This window comes from Tricharina praecox (genome assembly GCF_024521635.1).
Source record: "Tricharina praecox strain CBS 144465 chromosome Unknown BZA05scaffold_8, whole genome shotgun sequence".
NCBI lineage: Eukaryota > Fungi > Ascomycota > Pezizomycetes > Pezizales > Pyronemataceae > Tricharina > Tricharina praecox.
Window position 1 is genome coordinate 724195 of NW_026250410.1, and position 24384 is coordinate 748578.

At 54.6% G+C, this 24384-nt stretch overlaps 5 protein-coding genes across 5 annotated transcripts; 2 read left to right on the forward strand and 3 right to left on the reverse strand.

Moving 5' to 3' along the window:
- Positions 1 to 7709: 7709 nt before the first annotated feature.
- Positions 7710 to 8146, forward strand: BZA05DRAFT_443822 (uncharacterized protein; the record flags this gene model as incomplete). The annotated part of the gene is made up of 2 exons (XM_051486871.1): positions 7710 to 7887; positions 7953 to 8146. 2 exons carry the CDS (start codon positions 7710 to 7712, stop codon positions 8144 to 8146), a joined length of 372 nt encoding a protein of 123 aa, XP_051340821.1.
- Positions 8147 to 11530: 3384 nt separating this feature from the next.
- On the reverse strand, positions 11531 to 13765 carry BZA05DRAFT_472938 (uncharacterized protein). Its single transcript, XM_051488035.1, has 2 exons — positions 13473 to 13765; positions 11531 to 13392 (listed from the first exon to the last, which is right to left on the reverse strand). The coding sequence occupies exons 1-2, from the start codon at positions 13626 to 13628 to the stop codon at positions 11647 to 11649; spliced, it is 1902 nt and encodes a 633-aa protein (XP_051340822.1). The 5' UTR covers positions 13629 to 13765; the 3' UTR covers positions 11531 to 11646.
- Positions 13766 to 14319: 554 nt separating this feature from the next.
- BZA05DRAFT_262847 (uncharacterized protein) lies at positions 14320 to 16130 on the reverse strand. The gene is made up of 2 exons (XM_051480146.1): positions 15160 to 16130; positions 14320 to 15086 (listed from the first exon to the last, which is right to left on the reverse strand). The coding sequence occupies exons 1-2, from the start codon at positions 15681 to 15683 to the stop codon at positions 14378 to 14380; spliced, it is 1233 nt and encodes a 410-aa protein (XP_051340823.1). The 5' UTR covers positions 15684 to 16130; the 3' UTR covers positions 14320 to 14377.
- A 4456-nt stretch (positions 16131 to 20586) lies between these two features.
- BZA05DRAFT_262890 (uncharacterized protein) lies at positions 20587 to 21922 on the forward strand (the record flags this gene model as incomplete). The annotated part of the gene is made up of 2 exons (XM_051480147.1): positions 20587 to 21223; positions 21272 to 21922. Coding segments are annotated over 2 exons (1263 nt in total), but the record flags the coding sequence as incomplete, so codon positions are not given.
- Positions 21923 to 22413: 491 nt separating this feature from the next.
- On the reverse strand, positions 22414 to 23882 carry BZA05DRAFT_393876 (uncharacterized protein). Its single transcript, XM_051483273.1, has one exon. It carries the CDS (start codon positions 23820 to 23822, stop codon positions 22647 to 22649), a length of 1176 nt encoding a protein of 391 aa, XP_051340825.1. The 5' UTR covers positions 23823 to 23882; the 3' UTR covers positions 22414 to 22646.
- Positions 23883 to 24384: the final 502 nt, after the last annotated feature.

The window sequence follows — 24384 nt, forward strand, 5'->3', positions numbered from 1 at the left end:
TCCATGCCACCGACGGACGAGCTCAATGCACCGGCGGATGAGCTCGGTGCACAGGCGGATGAGCTTAATGCACAGGCGGATGAGCTCAATGCACAGGCGGATGAGCTCGGTGCACAGGCGGACGAGCTCAATGCACAGGCGGATGAGCTCGGTGCACAGGCGGACGAGCTCGATGAATCGGCGGACGAGCTCGATACACCGGCGGACGAGTTGTATGCACCGGCGGACGAGCTCGATGAATCGGCGGATGAGCTCAATACACCGGCGGACGAGCTGGATGCACCGGCGGGGAAGGCAAGTTGGACGGAGGAAATCGAGCCACTCTCCTCTCACCTCCGTCAACGATCTAAGGAGTTGTATCTCCCCGGCACACACGTAGCGACGGAGGAGATGATGGTATTATTCAAGGGGCGCAGCGTTCACACCTGTCGTTTGCCGAATAAACCGATACGTGTTGGCTACAAGGTCCTGGCTATTTGTGACGCGGGCTACACCCTCGACTGGCTATACTCATCTCGCACCCAGTCGATTGCCGGTCTCGAGCAGCCTATCCCAGAGCTGACATCCACTGGTTCAGCGATCTTTCAGCTTTGCCGTAGCCTTGAAGCTCCTGGGGACCATCGTTACATCGTCTATGTGGATAAAGCTTTCACTACGGTCCCCTTGCTGCGATTGCTACGTAGCCACGAAATTGGTGCATGTGGCACTTCCCGTCTTCATTCTGCAGAGCTGCCAGTTGAGATGAAGTCGGACTTGAAGAAGGCTCAGAACAGCCTTGATGGGTTGGTAGTGAAGCCACATGAGCATGGATCTACAGATGATGTCCTTTGTATTCGATGGGAGGATGGCAAAAATGTCCGCTTCCTTACAACAGTCCATCCGTGGAACGAGGTCACACTCAAGCTACGCCGCAGGCCGCTAGCAACCAGCACCAATGCTGCTGCTATCCACCGAGTCTTCGGAGACTCGGAACGCAAGATGCTGAATATCCCAACAGTTGTGGACGATTACATCTTCAACCGCATGAACGGCGCGGACTTAGCGTACCAGCGCCGAGCTGCCCACACAACCCACCAGCGAAGCCTTCAAAGTTGGTTTTCGTTATTCTTCTTCCTCCTCGATATCTCTCTAGTCAACTCGCATATCCTCATGCAGTTGGCTTGCAAAGAAGCATCCCTTCAAGCCATCGAGGCTGGATGCAATCCAGCCAATGCGCCTTTCCGCCGCACGATGGATGCCGCCCGCTTCCGTAGTGAGCTTGCCGGTGCGCTCATGAGTATACCCAGTGAGCCTGTCGAGGCGCCCACGCGTATACCAAAGCCGCGGAAGCCGGAGCCCAAGCGAGTGCGTTTGCGTTGCCGTTCTAGGAAGACAGACCGTATTGTATTTTCTAAGTCCAGAGATCTCGTGTGGGAACACGCGAAGGCAGCGGCGTATAGTGGTGGCACAAGGAACCACAAGCTGGTCAAAATGGAGAAGAAGCGTGCGTGTGTGGTCTGTAGATATGGGTTTAAAAAGACCAAAACTGGCCGGCAAACTCCAAAGATGGCGTTGTTTGAGTGTACTTCATGTAAACCTCCTATGGCGCTGTGTGCACCTGAGGGGGGAGAGTGTTGGGTGAAGTGGCATGACGGGTGTGAGGTTGTTGGGGAGGGAGCGCTCGCTGCTGCGGAATCGGGTGAGGTTGTTGAGGGGGGAGCGCTCGCTGCTGCGGAACCGAGTGAGGTTGTTGGAGAGGGGGCGCTCGCTGCTGCGAATCCGGCTGTGGGATGATCTGCATGCTTTTGATATCACTCAATGTATCGGTCAGGAAGCGAAGGCGCGAATGCACAATAGGTATACTTAATGTACAATACCTTTTCCACTGTTTTGCCAGACCAAGGGATAGTAAGTTCGCTGCGATACCCTCGATACCCTCGCTGGTGGGGCTCGCTGGACATCCAACACCTCCTCCCAACACAGTTCGTGATTGCTGGGAGGGCCCAGGCTATTTTTCGTGCCGCGGTGGCGGAGCCGGCGTATATCGCAACGAGGTCCCTCCCGTCCTCTTGTAATCCTCCCCCAAGTAATTCGGGAAGGGGTTGATGGCGACGATGGCCTTGTGCTCGCCGGTATACCTTCGGACGATGGGCTACATGGAACCTACATACGTCAGGTACTTAGTTAAGACCTCCCGGATATATAGCTCCAGCGCAGGGCCCAAAGTCTACGCGTGTTTCGGTCAAGGTGTTGGTTGGTTGGTCAGGAGATTCTTCCAGCACAATAGCAGCGGCCTCGTAATTCCAGCTTCAATGCCTACCAGCAGCATCGATCGAAGCGGCGCCGTGAACTCGGGGTTTCGGTATGTGCGATTTCGGCCCTGCTTGTCCCACTCCCACTTGACTTGCTGTCCGTCGGAAACTTGGAACGCACTTCGCTGGCTCCCTCGATCCCTTTCCTCGAGTGTTGTGGTGTGCTTGGAAGTTGCTGGTTGACTGATCAATCATCTGCTGCAAGCGGAGACCGGAGTGCGTAAACCGAAGGCGTAAGAAAATCGAAATCCTTCTCTTCCTTTGGTGGTTTCGGGCGGCTTGGAATTTGACTCACGTAAGTTCTTGGCTCACATCGGAGACCCAACGGTCTATCTGGCGGCGGAATCGAAAGTGAACAATGGAGGTGATTCGTGGAGGATGATTCGGTGATCATCTCGGAGCCGACGGTGTGTACGAAAAACAACTGGGGTTAAGTAGAGTACGGAGCTGGCGTAAGTAGTATGTACTGTGTAGAGCCTTGCATCTTTTCTCTTGGTAGATTCAGACTCCGGAGACCATCGGTGGTATGTCAGTACTATAGTCAAGGGGAGGTAAAATAAATGGTAGCAATACAATATCCTGAATTACTACGTGCCGGGCCGGAATATGGTACCGCTATGCAGGCGCTATAACAGAGATAATCCGATACGTACAGTCAGGAATATGTATTGTAGGTGTACTACACATCGTCGAGAAACAGTATGATGACCGAAGAAAGCGCAACGTATCGTCAAAAGCACGGCCATGCCGCTACGCATATCGAAGAAAACAAAGTATTGGGTGCCATATCGATTTTTAGCCAAGCATATCGATATGTACGTGTATTCGGATACACTCGCACGTCTTCCCGCAACGTAGGTGTGATATGTGGCTGTATGTAACTGAGCCATATCAATATGTAGTGTCAGCGTAGTACCAGACATGTAGTCTGTTCAGAATATGCATCAGTGCTGGCTATGCGTTGCACTGCCGTATCTGCTCAGCGGTACGCCACGTAAATAAAACTATATGCTTTCTGACGCAATGTTTCAACTTTTGGAGTGTATTACTCACTTCGTCACGTAGGTATTATAGCGAAAATATGCAAACGCTATCATATTTCGCCAGAAATATCGTATTACTCCCAGTTTTTTACCCCCTCCCCTCACTATACAGTATGTACCGCCTCATGAACCCGTACCGCTAGAAGATTCGGAGAATTACTTGCCGTTAAGAGTATGTGCCTAACCGAGTGATGTCTAGTGACGCCAATATGAGTGATAGCCCATGAACCGATCCTGCGCCGGACGGCGCACGGCACACAGCCCACGTTTCCCCAGCCACCCAGCCACCCGCATCCTTGCCCGCTTCCCCAACCCTACATAGTGGTGGTGGTGTGAACCATGTATTAAGTGCTCCAAGCATGTGGTTGGGAGGTTGGAAGGTTGGAGGCTGGGAGTTGGGAGTTGGGTATGTATGGATGGATGGCTGGTGTTTCATGTAGACTATGGCACAGTGCGGCACGGTATGTATTGTACAAGACATATGTATGAGGTATGTATGTATGATATGTACCTGCATCCCGTGCTCGACCCGTGCTCGACAGCCGGAACGGGAGGCTGCGAGCGCGGCACAGGTGTTGGTACCGGTGTTGGTTGCGGGTACGGGTGAGACGGTAACGTTACTATAGAGTAGGTACATGGAGAGAATCTACTCTATAGTAATAAGTACTTAATGGATGTGTGCCGACATGGCATGGAAGAAAGCGTTGGTACTATCTGACGTCGCTCTCGCTGCGGCTTCCGGGTGCGGATCTACTCTATATTCTCTCCTCTACTCTATATACCAACATACAGGAGGGAGTGATGGACTCGGTGAGAGTGCGGTATAAGTACGGGTCCGTACTCCGTACGACGACGGGATGAACGCTCTTACCGAGGTAGGGAGTGCGCGGGAACTGAGTACATATGCAAGCCACGTAGGTAGAGTATGCAAGCTACCTATCAGCGATGATATGAGGATATGAGGATATGATACATATGAGGACCCGAGAAGTCGCCCTTCGACTTCGTGATTCCCCTCCACCCCCTGAGTCAGCCGACCAAGTCCGGTGGGTTCGGTGGGTTCGGTGGGATTCAAACTATGGGGCGTTACTGGGATCAAGATTCCGAGGGGGTTGGCACTGGTGGGTGAACACTGGACATATGCATGTCGCCAATATGTAGGAAGAAAAGGAGATTAGCACGGTACGTATCTTTCCTTTTTTCCTTCTTTTCCTTCCTTTTTCCGCAGCCTCTCCGTGCGCAATGGGACTGTCGACTCGATACGGCACCGGTAACCATCAGATGGTGGAGACCACACACACTCTCTCTCGCTCTCTGCCGTGTCTGACGGCGGAGGCGGCGGCGGCGGCGACCGCTTCAGCAGTGCATCACGATCGATGCAACATAAGGAGTAAGTAAGTATGAGGTACCTACATGATACCCTCCAAGCTCCCTGAAGATATTTAACCAATCACTGGGCGCGGCAAGGGTGCACGTGCAGTGAGAGATTCGAGATTCGAGGTTCAGATCTGTTTCACCGTAACCGGGCCATGCTTCGTCTTCCGTCTTCCGGTTCCCCGATCGTTCGTTCGTCGATGCGAGGGTAAGTAAATAAGCTGTTGGTGGCTTCAGCTAGCAGCTGCCAGCCACGGCTTCCACCTTGAACCTTGAGCCTTGGGACCTGAGGTTTGAGGCTTGAGGCTGAACGCTCGTGATGTTCAAGAATACTATTACGAGGTGCAAACAAGGTTATGGTCGCCCTTGCTTAAGTGCTGTTAGTAGATACTTGGAAGTGGAGGCTTGGAAGTTGGAGGCTTGGAGCCAGTTAGGCCGCCACACGCGCGAGCCAATGAACTAAGCGCCGCCGCCTGAGGCCCGCCGTCCGCAGGCCCGCGGGCACGCAGCCATTCATCGCCATTCATCGCTATGTAAGCAACCCGTGAACTTACCTACTCTAGGTACAGTAGTGAGCTGCAGCTTTCGCGGCCGCAGTAGCTACTGCTAGTGAGCGACGTAATCAGCTCAGCTCAGCCAGCTGAACCAGCGCAGCGCGGTGCGGTGCGGCTGAAGATTCTCGATAAAGTGTCTCAGCACCGTACCGTAGTTGTGTTGTACTAGCACCTACTACCGTAGTTGGTAAAGTAGACGGACCATTTACCGATACCGATACCGGTGCATTGTGCGTGTGCACACCGAGAAAACAGTAGGCCGCGTGGCCGTGATTCAAATTCGTACTCTTCTCTTGGTGGTATCATAGGAGGTATGATCTCGCCCGGTAGACTTCGGTCTTCGGTCTTCGGCGATGGGGCTTCGGCGCTGGGCTCCATCGGTGCTGGACCCCGACGTCACTCAGCGTGGGATTATGTAACGTGCGCAACGAGACCGGTAGCCAAGCAAACGCATGCTTGGCAATAATGATCAATTTAGGCATCCGTCCTCAGCCTATGATGATGCTGAGTAGAGTTGTGGGGGGAGTTGAGGAGGGAGGCAGAGAGGGCAGAGCCTGTCATGCAGCGATCTTATCGCCATTGTCGATTTGCCATACTTACTTTGCTGCTGCTCCCTCGAACCGAGATGGACCGTAAAGTACATATCCGTCGATATGAATCATTACCGGTGAGCTGGGGGAAAATCTCGTCGAGAGCTCTTGATCCGAATCGCAGAAGAGGAGGGATCCGGTGATGTGTTGATGGCAAGTAGAGTAACGAGCGGTACGGTGCGGTATCAATTATGTACCTAATAATGTACATACACAGCCACAGCCACATCCAGTGTCCACGAGTGAGTGACGTCCGGATCGTCACGACGATACCATATGATCATAATCCGACTGAGACTGAGACTCCGATCGTGGACTACTATACATGGGATTTGCAGAATCCCCCCGAACGAGCATAGGCAACTAACCATCACTGGCCTATGCAGCCCGTCGCATGAGGTAGTTTTCATTTATTTTTATTTTTATTTTTCTTCTCTTTCCGCAATCCGCACAGGTGACGACTTCCACAAATAACCCCATCTCATAGTACGTACATGCTCTGGGCAGTAGGCAGTGGAGTGGAGTGCACACTGCATACCGCGGCTGGCGAGGCTCGGATGAGCCACCAGCATCAGCCAGCATCGGCATCAGCACCACCACCATGCCAGTGGGCTGCCTGACTCGAGCTGAGCTTTGTCTGTCTGTCTGTCTGTCTGTCTGTCTGTCTGTCTGTCTGTCTGTCTGTCAGACAGATCAGCCCCGGACGTGATATGCTAGGCAGTGTTGAGGTGGCTGGAGCGAGCGGGCGACGGTGGTGGTACAATGTACCACTCCACACCCCACACCGTAGCCATCGATCGGTCGCGAAGGGACTCCCCTTCTCCTCTCCCCCCTCCCTGGGATGCATACGGATGACTTTGTATTACCGTATTTCGCACAAGGCGTTGTAAGTATCCACCGGTACATAGAGTACATGGTACATAGAGTATCATACATACAAGCCATCACCGGGTCAGTTAGTCCGGAGGGGAGGCAGGACCAAGACCAGGACCGGCGGTCGACGGAAGAGGCGAAGATGCTCAGGGCTCAGGGCCCAGGGCTCAAGGGGACCCCGGACGTCTTCGTCTCGTCTTTTGTTTTCATCTTCTCGGAGAGGCAAGTCGCAAAAGTGCGAATGAGAGGACGCCGGTAACTGCTACCTTGTGCTAGTACTGGTAAGTAACTAGGCCTCCCGGGTTGTGTCGGCCAGGAAGAAACTGTCAACGCGGCCTCGCACCGAGTGATGCCATAAATAGACGTCACATCCCGACCAGCGACTTTGGTCCCTCGCAAACAAGCTGCATGCCACAGCCCTGTGCTAGTCCCTGCGCTGGGAAAATGCGCAAGCGGTGCACTGTATAATTTTTAATGGTGAAGTGGTGTAGTGCCCTGTGGCGTGCCAGGCTGCCAGCCAGGAAGAAAAGAAAAGAAAAAGAAAAAAAAGCTGCCGTACTCTATTACGGGAGCGATGCAAGGGTCGTTGCCGATTGAGAGTGTGCGTCGACTATCGCACAAACAGCAAGAGCCAGGCAGAGACGGCTGGGCTGAGTTGCGTGAGCTGAGTGAGTGAGTGAGTGAGTGAGTGAGTGAGTGAGTGAGTGAGTGAGTGACCGACGACCACCAAGTGCAGGTCTCACCGATGTGTCAGGTCCTTTATAACTCCTCCTCCTCCTCCTTCAACCTCCCTCCCTCCCTCCTTCCCATCCACATCACACCACAAACACTTCCACCTTCTACCACCACCACTCCACCTAATCCCTCACCTCCATCTCCACCTAATCCCTCACCTCCATCTCCACCTTCGTTTTCCACGAAACACAGTCGCTCACGAAACTCCCTTCCACCACACAAAACAAACATCCCCAAACAATCCTCACAATGCGTTTCTCTTCCGCCGTCATCGTCGCTGCCATCGTCGGCTTCGCGTCTGCCCAGACCAACGGAACCACCACCCTCTCGGCCGCTCCCTCGGTCATCGTCGTCCCGTCGGGCTCTCCCCTCCCCACGAGCGTCATCGTCGGCAACGGTACCGCTAACGCCACTGCCACCTTGTCGAGTAAGTCTTCACATCCATCCATTCATCCCTCCTTCCCTCCCACAGCTTGCTAACAAAACCCACAGCCTCCCCGACTCCCACCGACACCGAGAGCGAGAGCACCACCCGCCGGCCCTCTGCCACCAGTGGAGGAGCCAGCGGATCCAGCAGTGCCCCGTCGGCCAGCAGCACCTCTGGTGCCGGCATCATGTACACCGCCAACTCGATCGGTGCCTTCGTCATCGCTGTCGGAGTCATGGCCGCCGGCCAGATGATCTAAGCCATCAATCCGTACCAGTCCAAGCATCCTCTTCCTATTTCTCTTGCACTTCCCTTTCTTTTTTTTTTCGTTGGGGCTCTTTTTTTTTCCTTGTAATAATGACCGAGGAATGGGGGATGATGGCAATGACAATCACCTGTGGGGATTGAAATTGGGCATGGGCATGTGTGATGACGGGATGGATGGACGGACAGAATGGGATGGGATGGTTGATATGGCGTGTATATTACGGGGTTCTTGTCTTGTTCCTTGTTGGCTCTTAAAAATGGGTGTTGATTCGGCTCTGGGGTTCTTTGTTCTTCTTCTTCTTTCTTCTTCTTTGACGGCTATAAACATTTAATTTCTTTTTCTTCTTCTTTTTACTTTTCTTCTTCTATCGGAGGGAGGCGCTTGATTCGGTCAACTAGGTGGGGACATGCGGAGGAGGAGGAGGGATTGGGCAGTAGGTGATGGGGGAAGGCTGGGAGGTTACTTGGGACGGGGACGGGCTGGATGGGAGGGGTATAATTGATGATCATACACACACACACACACGTCTTCATAAGCTTTTTTTACTTTTCGCACGCAACGCCTAGTGGATTGAGCAACAGCATCTACAGACTTGCAAGCCGCGCGTACGGTAGAATACCTACTCGGTGCAAGCACAAAGAAACCCCACGTCGCATATACCCGAGCGACGAGCGTGCTAGTCGGTTTGTTACTCAGTTTGTTAGATAGGCAGACGCTCGAACTCGAACTCTGTTCTCCAGCCGCAGGCTCGTCTTCCCTCTCCGGTATGCTGTGGATAATACTAGTAGGAGGTATACCCACAGCAACGCATGCCCGCGCGTTCATTTTCTCACCTCACCTCACTTCACAGGATCACATCACCTCACCTACCACTAGCTGGTAGTTGATACCGTAGCAGTTAATGGTTAGTGGTTGACTAGTAGCCAGTCTCACCTCGACTCCAGGAGTCCAGCATGCCCAGCATGTCCAGCTCGCCTTGCTACCGTGCGTGCGTCAGTCTGTGCGGCTGGAACTCTTTTGTGTGTGGGTGTGGGGTGGGTGGTGGGTGTTACTCTAGTCTCTAGCTAACTACTGTTGGGTATTGGGTGGGTGCTGGGTGCGGTTTTGTGTGGTGGGGTTGGGAGTGGGTTTTGGACTCTGGAGTGGAGTGGGTGGTGGGTGGGTGGTGTGGTGCGGATGATGTGATACAGTGATACCTACTCTACCGCACGTCGCGTTGCAACAATATTTGAGGGTGGTTGGGGCAGTTGCAGTGGGCGGTGGCAGTGGTTGGAGAAGTGAAGGGGAAGGGAAAGTGAATGGGAAGGGAAGTGCAATGGCAGTGGTTGGGGCAGTGAATGGGAAGTGAATAGGAAGGGGAAGTTAATGGGAAGTGAAGAGGAAGGGGGAGGGGATGGGGAAGAGGAAGGGAAGTGAGAGTGAATGGGACCTGCGGAAGGCGAGTGAAGTGAAGTGAGAGTGAAGTGGCAGTGGCAGTAGCAAGAGCAGCGCGAGGGGAAGTGAATACGAAGTGAAAGCCCAAGAAAAAAGCGGTGGGCAAGAGTAAGTGCTTAGGTAGGAGGTAAGTACCCAGAGTGACTATGCCCCCAGCCGCACGCGCACGGCTGAACGTGGAGATGCCCACTTGCCTACCCAACTGCCTGCCTGCCTGCCTATCTACATGCGACTGCGGTAGTCAGCACACTGCATACTCGCTCGCTCTCTCTCTCTCGCTCGTTCACTCAAGGGGGATGGGGGAAGCGATCGATCGAGGCGGCTGCGGCGCTGCGCTGCCTGCGCTTATGGACGGGTTTCTTTTGGTGAGCTCCGAGTGAGCGCGTGAGTGGCGGGCGGTGGGCGGGTTGTGGGGAAGGCTTGATGATGTGCCGTGAAGTTTCACTCTCCCTGCCTTGCCCTTGCCGCTATCATGAGTGGGTCTGGTAGCTACTCGCGATCGATCTATCGACATATCTTGATGCCGTGGTGGTTTGCAGTCGGCGGTCGGCGGTCGTATGCCGGAACGTAGTTCACTAGGCGTCACTCGACATTTCTCCCCCTACCGTTGGTTGGTTTGCTAGTGAATCTGACCCTTCCAATTCTGTGTCTGATCTCCGTTGTGTTTCTTTTTTATTTTCTTTGCACTTTCCTTGGTGCGTCTCACTACGGTACCTTGGGTGCCTAGGTGGCCGGGAGGGCGGGGGTCATCACGGGCCGCTGTGGACTGGTCGAGGTCGAGGTCGGATTGGACGATGGACAAAGAAACGGTGTGTGCACCGTGTACTATATATTACCATGACCTGGATAAGTTCGCATGCTGTCAATGATCAAACAAAACATAAAGCATCCGTGTTCTGCAGACGGCTCTTTTGCCGACACCTCTCCAGGCTCCAGGCGGGAGGCGGGATTGAGAACACACACAACACAGAAGAAAGAGGAGATATGGAGGTTGATCATCTACCAATTCGGTAGATTATGATCGAGAAAGAAGAAGAAGAAAACCCCGCCATGGCCGCCAATGTTGATTCCCACCAACGTTGATGTCCACTGTAGTACTAACCATATTCGTTTTCTCCCGCCGACAGGTCGTCCTCTCGCTCCAACACACGTGTAAGCCCCTCCTCCCAGCAAATTAGACTTAAATATCAAACCCAGCGACCGCTGTCTGAACCCCACGAGTCTTGACATCGCACCCAGTGCACCCACCTCCTCACCCTCATCCTCATAACGTATCACTCACTCCATTGCATCGTATATTAGCACTTGGACAATCTTGAAATCTGTTAAATTTTGTCCCTCCAGGTGGAGGGAACGTGGGTGTGGGGGATGGACGCCGAGACAGTGACCTGGACTGTGCGTACTGTTAGTCTTTATAAATTGAACGGGAGTATCATACGTCATGTTGAAGCGAAACGAAAAAAAAAATGAAATTGGGACGCTCGTCGGCGGGAGGTTCCATTTCATTTTTTGCGTACGGTGGATTACATAGTATTCTATTCAAGCTGGAGTACCTAGCATTGTCATAGTCATTACCATCACCATTACCTTCCAACCTCCAAGCCCCAACCTCGAAACTCCCCATCACCGACCCATCGTCGACCAGTTCTCGGTTCTCGGTTCTCGGAGCTCTACTAGCACCGGGCCCTGGCACATGGCCCTGGCTCCACCACGCACCACGCACGGCGCACGCCAGTGTCACGCCGGTGTCGGCCGAAACGAAACACAAACCGTTGGACCCTTAGAACTAAAATAAGTAAAGCTAGTCTTATCGTCCCGCCGGCTGCACATACACATACACACACATACACACACACACACACGCATACACGCGATAAGTGGCTGCATAGCACTACGTGGTCAAAGTCAAAGCCGCAGACCAAACGGCGGTGCGGGGCGGTGCGGGGCGGGGGCAATCCAATCCAATTCATGACTCCCAGAAAATACACACAATACACATATGTAGAACGCACCATAACGCACAAAACACAAAAGTACCCAAGTAACCAAGTATGTAACTACGTCTTCCACCCCCTCTTGGTCCCAATCTGCCGTCCCTTGATGGACCTGTAATCCTCGTACCCTTCCGAGTTACCAGCGGCAGCACCGGCACCGGCACCACCACTACTACTAGGCCTCTCCTGTTGGATTTGCTGTTGCTGAAGTTGCTGCTGCTGCAGTTGCGGAGGCGGATGTGGAGGACCCTGCATACCATATCCACCATCTCCATACCTCTGCAGCCCCTGCTGCTGTAGCTGTCCCATTTGCTGTTGCCCCATTTGCTGTATCTGTTGCTGCATCTGCTGTTGCGAATACCCCTGCTGCTGTTGCGGCCACTGCTGCTGCTGCTGCTGCTGCTGGAACGTGGCCATCTGCTGCATAGCCTGCTGAATATTCTGTATACCTCCCATCTGCTGCATTCCACCGCCCATCTGCGCAAGGAAGTGCTGAAACGTCTGCTGCATGTGGGGCGGGACCTGGAATGGCGGCGGGATCCAGCCTTGCGGCGGCGGCGGCGGCGGTGGTGGGGCTTGCGCGAAGGCCGCGTGCGCAGTCTGCTGCGACTGCTGGAAAGTGTAGAGTTGTTGTTGCTGTTGCTGGGGGAGCCATTGTTGCTGCGGATGGGGTGGTGGTGGTGCTTGTTGTTGTTGCTGTTGCGGGGGTGGCTGGAGGATGCTGGATTGCACGGATTGCATTGAGGTTTGCGCGAAGCCGCGGTGGTACTGCGGCGCCGTGGGTTCGTGCTCGCGCTCCCGCTGTGGCGAGCGGCTGCGGGATCGATCCCGGTCCCGTCGCGCCCTTGTCCGGCCGTCGGAAGACACCGATCTCGAGCGTCTCCGCGACCTAGATCTCGACGAGTAATCGCTCGAGAACGACGTTCTTCTCCCACGGTCATCCTCCTTCTTCAGCGGGCCCCTTCCACGGTCCTTCTCCGCCGCGGACTTCTTCTTATGCCGCATCTGCTCACAGAACGCGCGGCTCCAACCGTAGTACCCCCCACCATCGATGCCGCCGAAGCCGCCGATGGCATCCGGCTCGTCGCCCGACTCCTTGCCCGCAAACATCGCGTCCATCGACGATAGGAAATCCTGCACCGCAGTCACTAACTTCGGCTCGGGCGTGATCGACGCGAACTGCACCGGCTTGACGAGGCGCGCGTTGATCGGCGCCGTGGAGTTCGGCGTGATCAGCGGAAGCAGGTTCCCCGCCGGCAGATCGTAGAACGGCAGCGACGGGTCGCCGTGGAACGGCGGCAGCAGCAGCATCTTCTGTTTCGACTGCGGTTCTGCCGCCGCCGCCGGAGTAGCAGCGGACCCCTCACCCCCCTTCTCCGCCGCAACATCCCGCACCGCCGTCCGCCACTCCACCAGCACTGCAGGCGAGTAGTACCCCTTCCTCGCCCATATATCCAGCAACCGCTCCAGCCTCGCCAGCTGCTTCGCCGCCTTTGGATACGTCGCGGCCACAAACATGCCCTTCAGCACGCCCTCAAGCGCAGTCTTGAGCGCGCCGCCGTCGGGCGCAAGGAACTTCGTGTGGTGCAGCAGATCGTTGACGAGGTAGAGGAGGTGCAGCCGTTTCCTCCGCGCGCTCTCCCGCCTGCTCTTCCCCGCCACCCCCGCCACCTCTTCCGCCCCCGTCGCCGTCACCGTGGTCGTCGTCGTCGAATCCGCAAGCGCAGTCGCCAGCGCCGCGAGGAACTTCGCGAGTCCCGCCCGTCTTCCCTCAGACGCGACATTCTTGACAATCCATCGTTTACAGACCTACGGGTTCCAAACAACGAACATTAGTCCGACGCGCTCAAAAGTTTGTATGGCATTGTCCCGTCGGCCGTGGTCTCAACCTGAATATTCCCCGGCGAGCATACGGACAGCGCTGTCGACAGCAGCGAGTGGAAGTGCGAGATCTCGTCGCGCGTTAGGGCCGCGGGGTCGGCGCGTAGAAGGCTTGCGGCTAGAGAGGCGCGCGCGATCGCGATGGCGTGTGTGGGTGTCGTCATCGCGCTGGATGGATGGATGGTGGTTCGAGTGCGCGGGTTGCGTGGGTTGGTGGGTCGAGGTTGGTGAAGACGCGGATTGTGCGCGGTGGGGATAGGTGCTGGTGGGGAGAGGTGGTATTGGTGGGGAGGTGGGGAGTAGCGAACTGAAGTTACTCTACCTAGAGTAGGTACGTCAAGCTTCAGAACCTCATAGTGCTGATCTCTGACCACATGTGAGATCCCCAACACCACCAACAACCCGGGTGACAACGAACTGCGGCCATGAATCCCGTGGTAGATGAAGAAAGAGATGCATGATCCCGCAATCACGCCGCTGTGCATTGTCAAGTGTACCGTGTACCGATCTTATCATCTTATCATCTTATCGCAGAATCACGCCTTTATGTATCTACTCCGGATGTGTGCATTATCATTATGCTTTGTCCCATTTTGCTTGTCCGCATTTTTACTCTCGAAACCTCCCGCTCCAGCTCCCCTCCCGCTCCCCCTCCCCCCCGCCCCGAACCGCCAGAAACTACTCTACTCTACTGGAGTAGATACAGGTACATAATTGCAGTTTACAAGATTGATGTCGCTTTCCCACCCCGAAAGAAGAAGAAGAAGAAGACCCGCCTCCCTCGAACTCCAAAGTAAATAAACCATCCCAGATCGCATATAAGTTGGTCCAAGAAAACCGAAAAAAAGAAAAAAGCATCTTTTAAAAAAGAAATAGTGGGGGGGGGCCGAGCCTAACAAGTCCCGCACATGCACTACATGTTCAGCGCGGCCACAGCTCTAGCGATATCCGCCTCGGCGACCATGACTGTGCCCGCCCTAGCAGTGCTGAGGTAGCTCATCTCGACGGCGCCATTTCCATTCGCGACGCCGCCCTTCGTGCCGCCGACGAGTCTCCCAGCGACGCCGCACACGATGCCGGTGGAGTCTACAGGGAGACCGCACAGGTCGAGGACGATGGGGATGAGCACATCGTCCTTGCTGCCGAGGAGGATGTCCGCGTCCGCGTCGAACATGCACAGCATGTCCTTCTGCAGCAACAGCGACACCGGCTCCAGATCCGTCAGGGTCACGCTCATGAATCGCGGCTGCGCGACTAGGCACCGCACCAGCCCGAGTTTCAGCGCGGCGTCGTGGCCGCCGATCCCTCGCCAGCCAGAGCCCCCGCCTCGACGCCCCGCGCATAGGATCAGCTTGCAGGTCTTGTTGACCATCGGCACGACGTTCTGTTTTCGCAGGGTGCTGAAGGTCGTGTTCTCGAGGTCTGCGAGTGTTGTCGGCGGAGATAGGGATTGCGTCGACGATGTGGACGACGAATGGCGGTGGTGGCTCAGCGTCACGAAGGAGTCCGAGTACTTCTCGAAGACGAATCCTCGCTGTTGTAGAGCTTTTGTGACGCTGCTGCGGCTCTTCGCCGGTACGAGAATGTAGTCGGAGAAGTAAGTGGTGATGAAGAAAATCGATCTATATACGGGCTCTCTCGTCAGCTGCGGGTGCACGTGGTGGACGGACGGACGGAGGAGGAAGCGCCTCTTACACTCTGGCCAACGCCAATGGACTGGTTAGATCCAGCACTCTCTGTCCCGCATCGAGGCCTTCGCCGTCCACCTGGATGGCTATAAACTCCTCGGTAGAGATCGAAACCTCGCCTCGTAGGCTGGGATCGAGCTTGTCGATCACCGGAACAAAGAACCTGGTCGCCGCTTCTTTCGAGCAGACTATCGAGCACTCGACCGGAGTCACCGATATGTTGACGAAATCGGTCGCTACCGAGGACTCGAAGAAGTCCTCATCCTCCTCCGCCTCATCCGGCTTCGGGTCCCGTGGCTCCGAAGCATTTCCGTCCTCTTTTCGATACGATTCCGGAAGGATGAGTGATAGTATTGCTTGGACGAAGTGCGGATATAGCTGCAGCGGTATGTGGATCAAGCTCAACCGGCAGTCCTGGAGACACGGTAAACCAGTTGTTAGCAAGATTGGCTCGCGGGGGACGTTGAAGCCGCAGTCGCATCGAGGAAAGAAGCCCACCAGGAATTGAATTGAGGCACTCATGTAGGGCATGGACTCGAGCTGTCGGCTTTGTATATGGTGCACGTACTGGAGATGTTTACCGGTGTTTCTAGAAAGCAAGCGACAAGTGTATCGGGTTTCTTCTTTTTCTTTTTCTTGTTCTTCTTCTTTCTCTTCTAGGTCTCTGCTGTTCAGGGCCGAGCTTGCAACGGCGGTGGGGGTTGAGTTGAGAAGCTGAGAGGTCTCGATGCGCGGGAGCGTTTCAGTCAAGATAGATGACTATTCAGAGCGATAGCGATAAAAGCCGGGAGCAGATCCTTTGTCTCGGTTGGGTAGGTGGAAGTGAGCTGTGACTTTATAGTTATAGGTAGTACACAATATGAAAGACCTGTGATACTTTTCTAAAGACAACACGGCAATGGAAACTGGATGACGAGAAGAAGACGGCTTCCTTATGAAAAAGGCCAACGACCGCGCAGAGTCATTCGGACTTCTCTCTAGCTCACGAGCCGGGGAGTGGTGGTGGCGGCGGTGGTGGTGCTGGAGGAGGTGGTGGATTGGAAGTTGGTTAGTCCAATCCGGAAAGCCGATGGCGGTTACCTAGTGTGGTCGCTAACGAAAGCGAATCTCTTGGGCAAACCAGGGATCAACCACCGTTCATCGTCTCATCCTTCATCTCCTTCATCTTCTTCTCTTCATCTTCTTCTTCGGGTCAGCTTACGTTTACCGTTTGTGTCCACACGTACAGCATGTGGTTACAGTACATACGTGCGGTGTCTTTCTTTGCCAGCGGGAAGAACAGCGTTATCATCGGAGAGGATCCGAAGCTGAAGCTATGCACAGCTCCAACTCCTATCTTCCGACTCCGACGCACACAGCTAACCGGCAGATCATCGCCCAAACTCTATCTCGGGGACTCAATTGCCTGACGACGATGAAATATGTCGAGTAGAAGGGGGATATCAAGTAGAGGACAGCGAAGAAAGAAAGAAACGGACAACGCGGTGAGCCATGGATGGCGCAAAGAGGGCGGAAAAGCACATTTGTTGCCGCCGTCCCCGGAGGAAGGGCGGGCGACCTGCAGCAACGCCAGTCGGCTGCAGGTGCGTGGGTGAGAGGGTGGGTGGGTGGCGAACGAGATCGGTCATTGTGCAGAAATTACGATGGCATACATGGCCATGCCTGTCGGACCCTGCTGAGAACGATGGGGGCGGTTGGCCGCGGTGTGTGGACCCAGTAGCGAAATTCCATACAGACGCTGGCCAGGCCGTGGTCCACGATGGCTTCTAGTTCCCAGTTCCCGACCGTTAACTGAAACCCCCAAAGGCGGTACATGGGTAATCACTCGTCCGTGTGATCAAGAGCCGTGTTGGAGATATCCGAGAGATGAGACGAGACCAGGCATCAATTAGTCGCACGAGTCGAAAACACCTGAGCTCGAGTCCTCGAATCAGGTAAGTATTTGCATCAAGTAGGTGCGTATGGCTCTGCTCGGTAGGATTCGTAGTGCCGGCACGAGACGAATCAGCGCGGATCACACAGCTGTCCTGAATCCCGTCGTGTGAATCTGTGCACGTGCCAACGTTTACTCCGACGACTCCACACCACATGGAAGGCGGCTCGCCGTTATCTACTTTCTTTAGTCACATTCCTCATACTATATCTCCACACCAGCCGAGCGCAAGGGGTGATTTTTTCCGTTTCTTTTTTTTTCCTCTTTTCTTTCTCTGCTGGGCTTGCCGTATAGGGGAGAAGGCATGGGGCGTTGGACAAAAGAAAGCAATTGCGGGGCGAGGGGAGGGGGGGCCGATAAGTATAGTACTAAGCAAGTAAGAAGTTGTTGCACGATACGATACGAGGGCACGAGAGATAGGGATTGGCCTCGCGCTCTCGGTCTCGGCTGTCTGTGTCAGGCTGTCACGCTTGGGACCGCCTCTCTTGCGTCAGGCAAGTGAGCGACAGGGGACTCTGTCGGGATGATGTCAGGGCGGGCAGGCGACAGCAGCTAGCATAACTAAGCAGAGCTGAGGAAGAGTGCAGGGAAACCGTGTGACGTGAATCAGCTAGGGCCCGATCGTCCAAGATCACCATCCATCACTGCTAGACAACCCCCATCGTCAGTCATAGCCCGTCAATCGGCACAGAAACCATCCTAACTATGCACTTCGTCCCCGAACGGGGTCGAGGCAGCACGGCGATGATGTCTCTTGAATGGAGTGATTGTGCCACCCAATCGCAATCGACAAAAATATTCAATGCACATACTCCGCGTCGATTTCGTTTTGAACGTAGCAACAGCTTCAATGCTAACTTCGGGCGATGAATGTGTGTATGCAGAATACTTGCGAAGTTTCGCTAACTACGTGTTTGGGCTTTTGGAGCGACGTGGAGCGTCTGGGGAAGGAGGGGGAAACGTAAAAGCAGTGAACGTAAAAGCAGCGACGTGGAAGCTGGGAACAGCAACAACCTCAAAGCGGTATCATTGTTGGTGAGCAGCTAGAGCAGCACAGCTAGAGCAGCACAGCTAGAGCAGCAACGAACGACAACCCCAGCCTTGCCAAACTTCAACGTTCAAGCCCCCCCAAACCAAACAAGCCTCGCCTTCTTCGCTCAACCCGAACTCCTCCTTCTACCTTCTACCTTCTACTTCATCCATCTCATCTCCACTTCAACCCTACTCGAAGCCACACCCATTCTCTTCCTCTTCCTGCTCCACGACACTCAAATACTGCACTGCTAGTACCGTTACCCACCACAACCAGCACTGCTTCCCACACCACTTACTTCTCCTTCAACCCCTCTGCTACTACTACTACTACTACTACTACTTTCTCCTTCTTCTACTTCACCAATACCACTTCCTCAACCTCACGATCGAACTAAAAAAACACTCTTACCCCCCACCATTCCCTTTGTCTACTCCGACAAACAGCAACATCTCTCCAAGCTTTCCTAATTCTCCATTGCTACCTAACTCATCCGCGATGAATCCTCTAATGATGGACCCCGTCCACGCTCACACCGGACCCACTACTCATGGCAGTGCTGTGTATCCTCACGCTATGGCAGTCAGCAATCACGGTTCCCCCATTGATCCGATTCACTACCCGCAGCAGCAGCAGCATTTCGGAATCCAAGGAGGCTTCGCCATGCCGCCGATCCATATGCAGCAACAGCAACAGTACAACTACCGCGAACAGGTCCGTTCTTCTTCAGTTCCTGTTTTGTCCTCCCTCCAGAAGACGGACCCAACCTCGGATGCTCATGTCTCCGGAGATGTAAGGGTTCCGTTCTCCTGTCCTGCTTGGTATCATCGGTTGGGCGGGGGAGGGGGGGAGGGGGTCGTTTGAGTCTTAGTTGCTGACCTGAATTTTGTGTTTGTCTAGGACTTTGAACGCTCTTGCGTCGTCTACGTCTCCGGTTTGAACTCTGGTATCGACGATAGTACTTTCTTCGAGGCTTTCCGCAAGTTCGGTATGTCATCACTCTGCCTACCCAACGGAACATTCTCACTGATGCAATTGCAGGAAATATCCTGTCCTGTGTGCGCCGCACCGTGGATTTCGAGATGAAGCCTAGCGGACAACAATACGCCTTCATTAGATACTCTTCTCCCCAGGAGGCCGTGAGCGCCATCCAGCAAGGTGAAATCGATGTCCAGGGTCGTAAGCTGTTAGTCACTCCCACACATCGCTCACCATCTAAGAATCTGCCCAACTGACGATATGGAAAACATAGGAACATTAGGCCTCGTGACAAGAAGGGAACTCGCTCGCAGAGACAGAGCTCCCATGGGAGTCCCGAATCCAGACCTCAGTCATACGGTGCTAGAGGCGGCGAGCAGATCCTTAGATTGATCAACAAGAACCATTCGGGATCCAATCATCAAAATCGTAACCACCATTACCAGGACAGGATGTCCTACGACCGTAACAACATGGATGGCCTTCAGAACGACTACCACCAGACTCACCCGCTCAAAGCACGTCCCACTCTGCTGAGCAAGGCCTTGAATGTTGCGAACCTCCCGCCAGACATGGGTCCCAAGCATCTCTACGCGCTCTTCGAAGAGATCGGACCGGTCGAGGGCTGCTACATCTTCCCGGTTGCAGACACCGCAGGACGTCGCTACGGACACGTCGTGATGAACTCGTTCTACTTTGCACAGAAGGCGGTTGAGTCGTTGCATGGCCGTGTACTCGGTGAGCATGTGTTGGATGTCTCCTACAAGACTTCGGATGGTACGGATGCACCACCTTCGTCTTCGGAGCCTCCTTCTCCGCCGCATGTCGTTGCTGCTCCTCCCCAGATGCAGCAGATGTTTGGCCCGCATCCTTCGTTCCATCAGCACCAGTCTGTTCAACACAACCAGGCCTTCCACAATCCCTCTCACCCCATGGGATGGGTTCAGAATGGAATGGGAAATAACTTTCCACCCCGGCACTTTGGCGGCATGCAGCAGCCACCGTACGGAGTCCCAGCACCGCACCTGATGCCTTTCTTTGGAGGTAACCAAGTCTCCATGTTCGGTCAGCCACATGTCGACGACAATCCACCCTTTGACTACCCTACGTCTCCTCCTATGCATGGGATGCGTTGGGAACAGTCCCCCGAACAGAAGCATTTCTCCGGAAATCGCAATGATCGTCGCTACGATGCTCCCCAAGGGCTTCATGCCAACAACTACAGTCGTCAGCAGCACCAGCCCGAGTACGCCGACAGTTCGAACTCGGAACTCCAGCCTAGGAGTGTGTCCAATAGCACCATTGACTCCACTGGTACCGCGGCAACTTCTGTGTTCCCCGCTGAAGAGAGCTTCAAGCAGGAATGCGAGAATTCCCCACCGGAGAATAAGGACGGCAAAGAAGCGGTGGTGAGCTCCTCCACCTACACTGGAGTGGGACTGAACAGCTTTGAGACCCTCACTCCTCCAATCATTCCCGAAACCAAAAAGCCGACGGATCCTTGCAACCTTTTCATTAAGAACCTGGATGATTGTGTCATCAGCACCTCGGAGGAGCTGAAGAATCTCTTTGAGTCTTTCGGGCAGGTTGCTTCCGCTCATCTTGCTACCTATCCCGAATCGAAAATTTCCAGAGGATATGGCTTTGTCGCTTTCGCCAAAGCTGAGGATGCCGCGAAGGCGAAGGATAAGATCAACAATATCTTGGTTGGAAAGAAGAGGGTGTTCGTTAGCTATGCGGAAAGGAAGGAGGACCGTGCTAAGAGACTGAAGTCTATCTTCCAAGGCAAAAACCCCGACGAGGAAGAGGATGACGAAGTCAAGAAGGAGACGGATGAAGCCGGTGAGGCCGATGAGGCCGTAGCTACGACGGACGAAGAAGGAAACAATGGCAAGAACATGATGAAGGAGGAACCAATAGACGCTTCGATCGTCATCGAGGTTTCTACTACGGCCGATGTGGAGGAGTCTCTTAAGGCTAAGGAGGAGGAGGAGCTCCCTGTTGCGTCGAAGAAGGTTGCGACTGAATCTGGATCCAAGAGGGGAGGAGTTTCGCGTAACAAGGCTCAGGTTGGCGGGCAGAAGGGAACCACTACGAAGGGATTCAAGAGCACTCCCTTGGATAAGAGTATGCTTCATATTCCGATTTTCAGTCCACATTGCTAATGTTGTTTAGTTACCGAGGTTGAGGAAGAGAAGGTTGTCCCAACCGAAAAGTCCGTTGGAGATTCCGATGCCACTTCCGGAGTCGTCCCAGAGGTTGCCGTTACCCCATCGTTGGATGCTTTAGCCAAGGTCCCTGCTCCATTAGGTAGGACCAACAAGGCCGATGCGGAGGGTACTGGCTCCAAGGCTAGCACCGGCGGCGGCAACAACAAGCGCAGTACTCGTCGTAGCGCGGGAACTCAGAAGATCACCAGCAGTCAGGTTCAGACCGCGGTACCGAGTCTCAAGCAGATCAGCAGCCTTGGACGTTCGTCTTCGAGGATCCCCGTGCAGAACATGGGAGGTCCTCTACAGAACATCCCGCCTACTGGACCCCGTTTGAACAACGATGTCACGACTCAGAACCAGGGTAACCCGACTGCTACTACCATCGCTGCTGCCGCCGGTGGACCCAATCACTATCCCAAGAGGCGTGGCGGATACAAGGGCAACAACCCTCGTAATGGACGCAGCCTGGTGGACAAGAGCGGAGCTGACGGAGCCACTGGCCAGAAGGAAGGCGAGCAGAAGGGAACTGGAGGTGTCAAGAAGACCGTCACTGGACAGGTCGGCACCGCTCCTGTTGCTGCCCACTAGGCTGGGCTTTCGATGCATGATGGAAGAAGGGGAGGGTACCAGAACGCTTCTAAAAGGGGTTTGCTACATGGGAGGGGCGTTTGGCAAGTCGTGGTAATGACGGGGAATTGGAGCTGGAGCTGTATTTTTTAGACACCAATTGTTGCCAGATGGCGATAGCGATGATGATGATGATGATGATGATGATGATGATGATGATGATGATGCGTTTTGCGATAATGATACCTTTGTGTTTGCTTGTCTTTTTCTTTACTGCAATTGGGTCTGACTGTGTACGATACAGTGGGGCCGGGGGGTCGGTGGGTTTGTTTTTGTACTGTAGAGGTACGAGGGATTGGCATGCGGTGACATGGATGCGATGAATGGATGGATGGATGGATGGATGGATGGGAGGGGTTGGTTTGCTTGGTTGCGCTGGCTTGCGATAGTGACACTGCCTTTGTGCCATTACTCTACTCAGCGCATGCAATGATGAATAAAATGCGGATCTCAAGAGTAACACTGGGAGTGCGATGCGAGTGATATGGCATGGTTATGGTATTGTACAATAGTGTAGTCGTAATAGGTAAGACGGGAAAAAAAACGAAGCATCATAGCAGCAAGCAAGAACAAACCACTCTACACAGACCCAAACCAAACCAACCCAAGCGAAGCAAAGCAAAGTAACATTAACACCGAAGAAAGAAGGATGTGTAAGAACGTAATATAATAAATTCAGCGCACAGCTCGCAGATCAGCACAGCACAGCACTACAACAGCCCCTGTTTCTGCAGATCCTCAAAGACCTTTCTGGGCATAACATTTCCTTGGGCGTCCTCCATCTCCTCGACGGTCTCGGCCTGGACCTTCTGGCGCTTCTTGTCGGACTCGAGTTTCTCCCACAGGCGCTGTGCCTCGTCGATCTTTGTGATCTCGCGGAACAGCGTGGTATTAGTGATGCCGAGGCACCGCAGGCCGTGGATGTGTCTGCTCTCGTTGAAGTGCTTGTCGAAGGCGCGGCGGCCCATGTACACAAAGTTCCCGCAGATCTCGCATGGGAACTCGACTCCCAAACCGTGCAGCTTGTATAGCCAGTACGGGATAGGCTTGCCGTCCCATGCCAGTGGCAGCTTGAGCGGGTTGTAGATTTTGCTGTCGTCGTCGTCCCCGTCGTCGTCTGAGCCGCCGTCGCCGTTGCCGCCGCCGCCCCCGCCACCAGCTCCAGCCGCCTCGCTGCTCTCGAGGTATAGCGCCTCGAGCTCCATTTGCCGCTCACGCTCGGTGAGCGACTGTTTGCGCTCGACGTTGGTGGTGGTAGCTTCGCGCTGTGCTTGGAGGACTGCGGTGAGCTTCACAACCCGCCATTCACGCTCGGCGATGGCGCGGTCCTTGAGGCGGGCGAGCGAGGCTTTGGTTTGTGCGTCTTGCGAGGTGCTCCCGCCGTTCGAGGACTGGTCGAGCGGCGTGCCGATGGCCGCGACGTTCTTCAGGTGCTTCTTCGACGACGTGTGGTGCTCATACACGTTCTTGTTGCTGAACGACTTTTGGCAGGCGTCGCAGTAGATTGATGCCGTGGTGGTAGTGTTGTCGCCGCTATCGGAGGGTGTCTCTGTGGCGGCGGCGGGTAAGGTCTTCGACCACCCGGGGACCTCGTCTTTCTCCCATGCCTCGGCGAACGCGGCCTCGATGCCCGCAACGATCTTGTCGGGGTCCTCGAGCGGCCGGGTCCGCCGCAGGAACGACTCGAGGTAGTCCGCGACGCCGGTCAGGTACCGGAAGTACCGATCGTTCATCTTCTGGGCGCGCGTGAACTGCGCGAACTGGTCGTAGACCGACAGGTATTGTAGGTAGGTGATCTTCTTGACGTTGGGATTGAGGTTCAGATACTCCTCGTGGTTCTTGGTGAGGTCAAAGAACCGGCCGTTGCTCTCCTCGCCCGTAAACATGGCGTCGATCTCCGAGAGGAAGAGCTCCTGCGTGCCTGCGGCGGCGGCGACGGCGGCGGCGGCGGTGCTGGCATCGCGCTTGTAGGCGCGCTCGAGGTTCTCGACTGGCTCGTTCGGGTACTTGCGGTGGAAGTCTTTGATTGTCGACAATTGCTTGTAGAATTCTTCGAACGGGTCGTGCGTGGTGAGGGATTCGAGCTCGCGCCGCAGCGTGCCGTCACTGTCAGTTTTGAGGGAGACGAGCCGCGCGGATTGCTGCTGGAACCGGTCGACGAATTTGGCGATCTGGTGGTCGCGGGCTAGACGGTCTCGCACCTGGGCTTCTGGTCAGTTCAATGGTTCACTCGCACCTGGTGGGGTGGAGAGGATGGCTTTGTGGTACCGTCCGTGGTTCCTCTAGCACGCGGTCGGCACATGCTTGCTCTAGGCGCTCAAGATCTTCGCATAAGCTCCGCTGCTCTTCTAGAATCGCCATGGTGTATTTGGTGTATACGTCTTTCTTTTCCTTGGTGAAGAAATCGCGTACGGAACTCGTGGCAGTTGTAGAAACGCGAGGTTGTTG

What these genes read in the sequence shown, in the direction of transcription:
- BZA05DRAFT_472938 (XM_051488035.1), bottom strand. Translation starts at nt 13,628, where the DNA reads ATGACGACACCCACACACGCCATCGCGATCGCGCGCGCCTCTCTAGCC. An exon ending in GCTCGCCGGGGAATATTCAG is followed by an intron (nt 13,393 to 13,472) that starts GTTGAGACCACG and finishes TGGAACCCGTAG; the next exon opens with GTCTGTAAACGATGGATTGT.
- BZA05DRAFT_262847 (XM_051480146.1), bottom strand. Translation starts at nt 15,683, where the DNA reads ATGCCCTACATGAGTGCCTCAATTCAATTCCTGGTGGGCTTCTTTCCT. An exon ending in CCATTGGCGTTGGCCAGAGT is followed by an intron (nt 15,087 to 15,159) that starts GTAAGAGGCGCT and finishes GCCCGTATATAG; the next exon opens with ATCGATTTTCTTCATCACCA.
- BZA05DRAFT_393876 (XM_051483273.1), bottom strand. Translation starts at nt 23,822, where the DNA reads ATGTTTACGGGCGAGGAGAGCAACGGCCGGTTCTTTGACCTCACCAAG.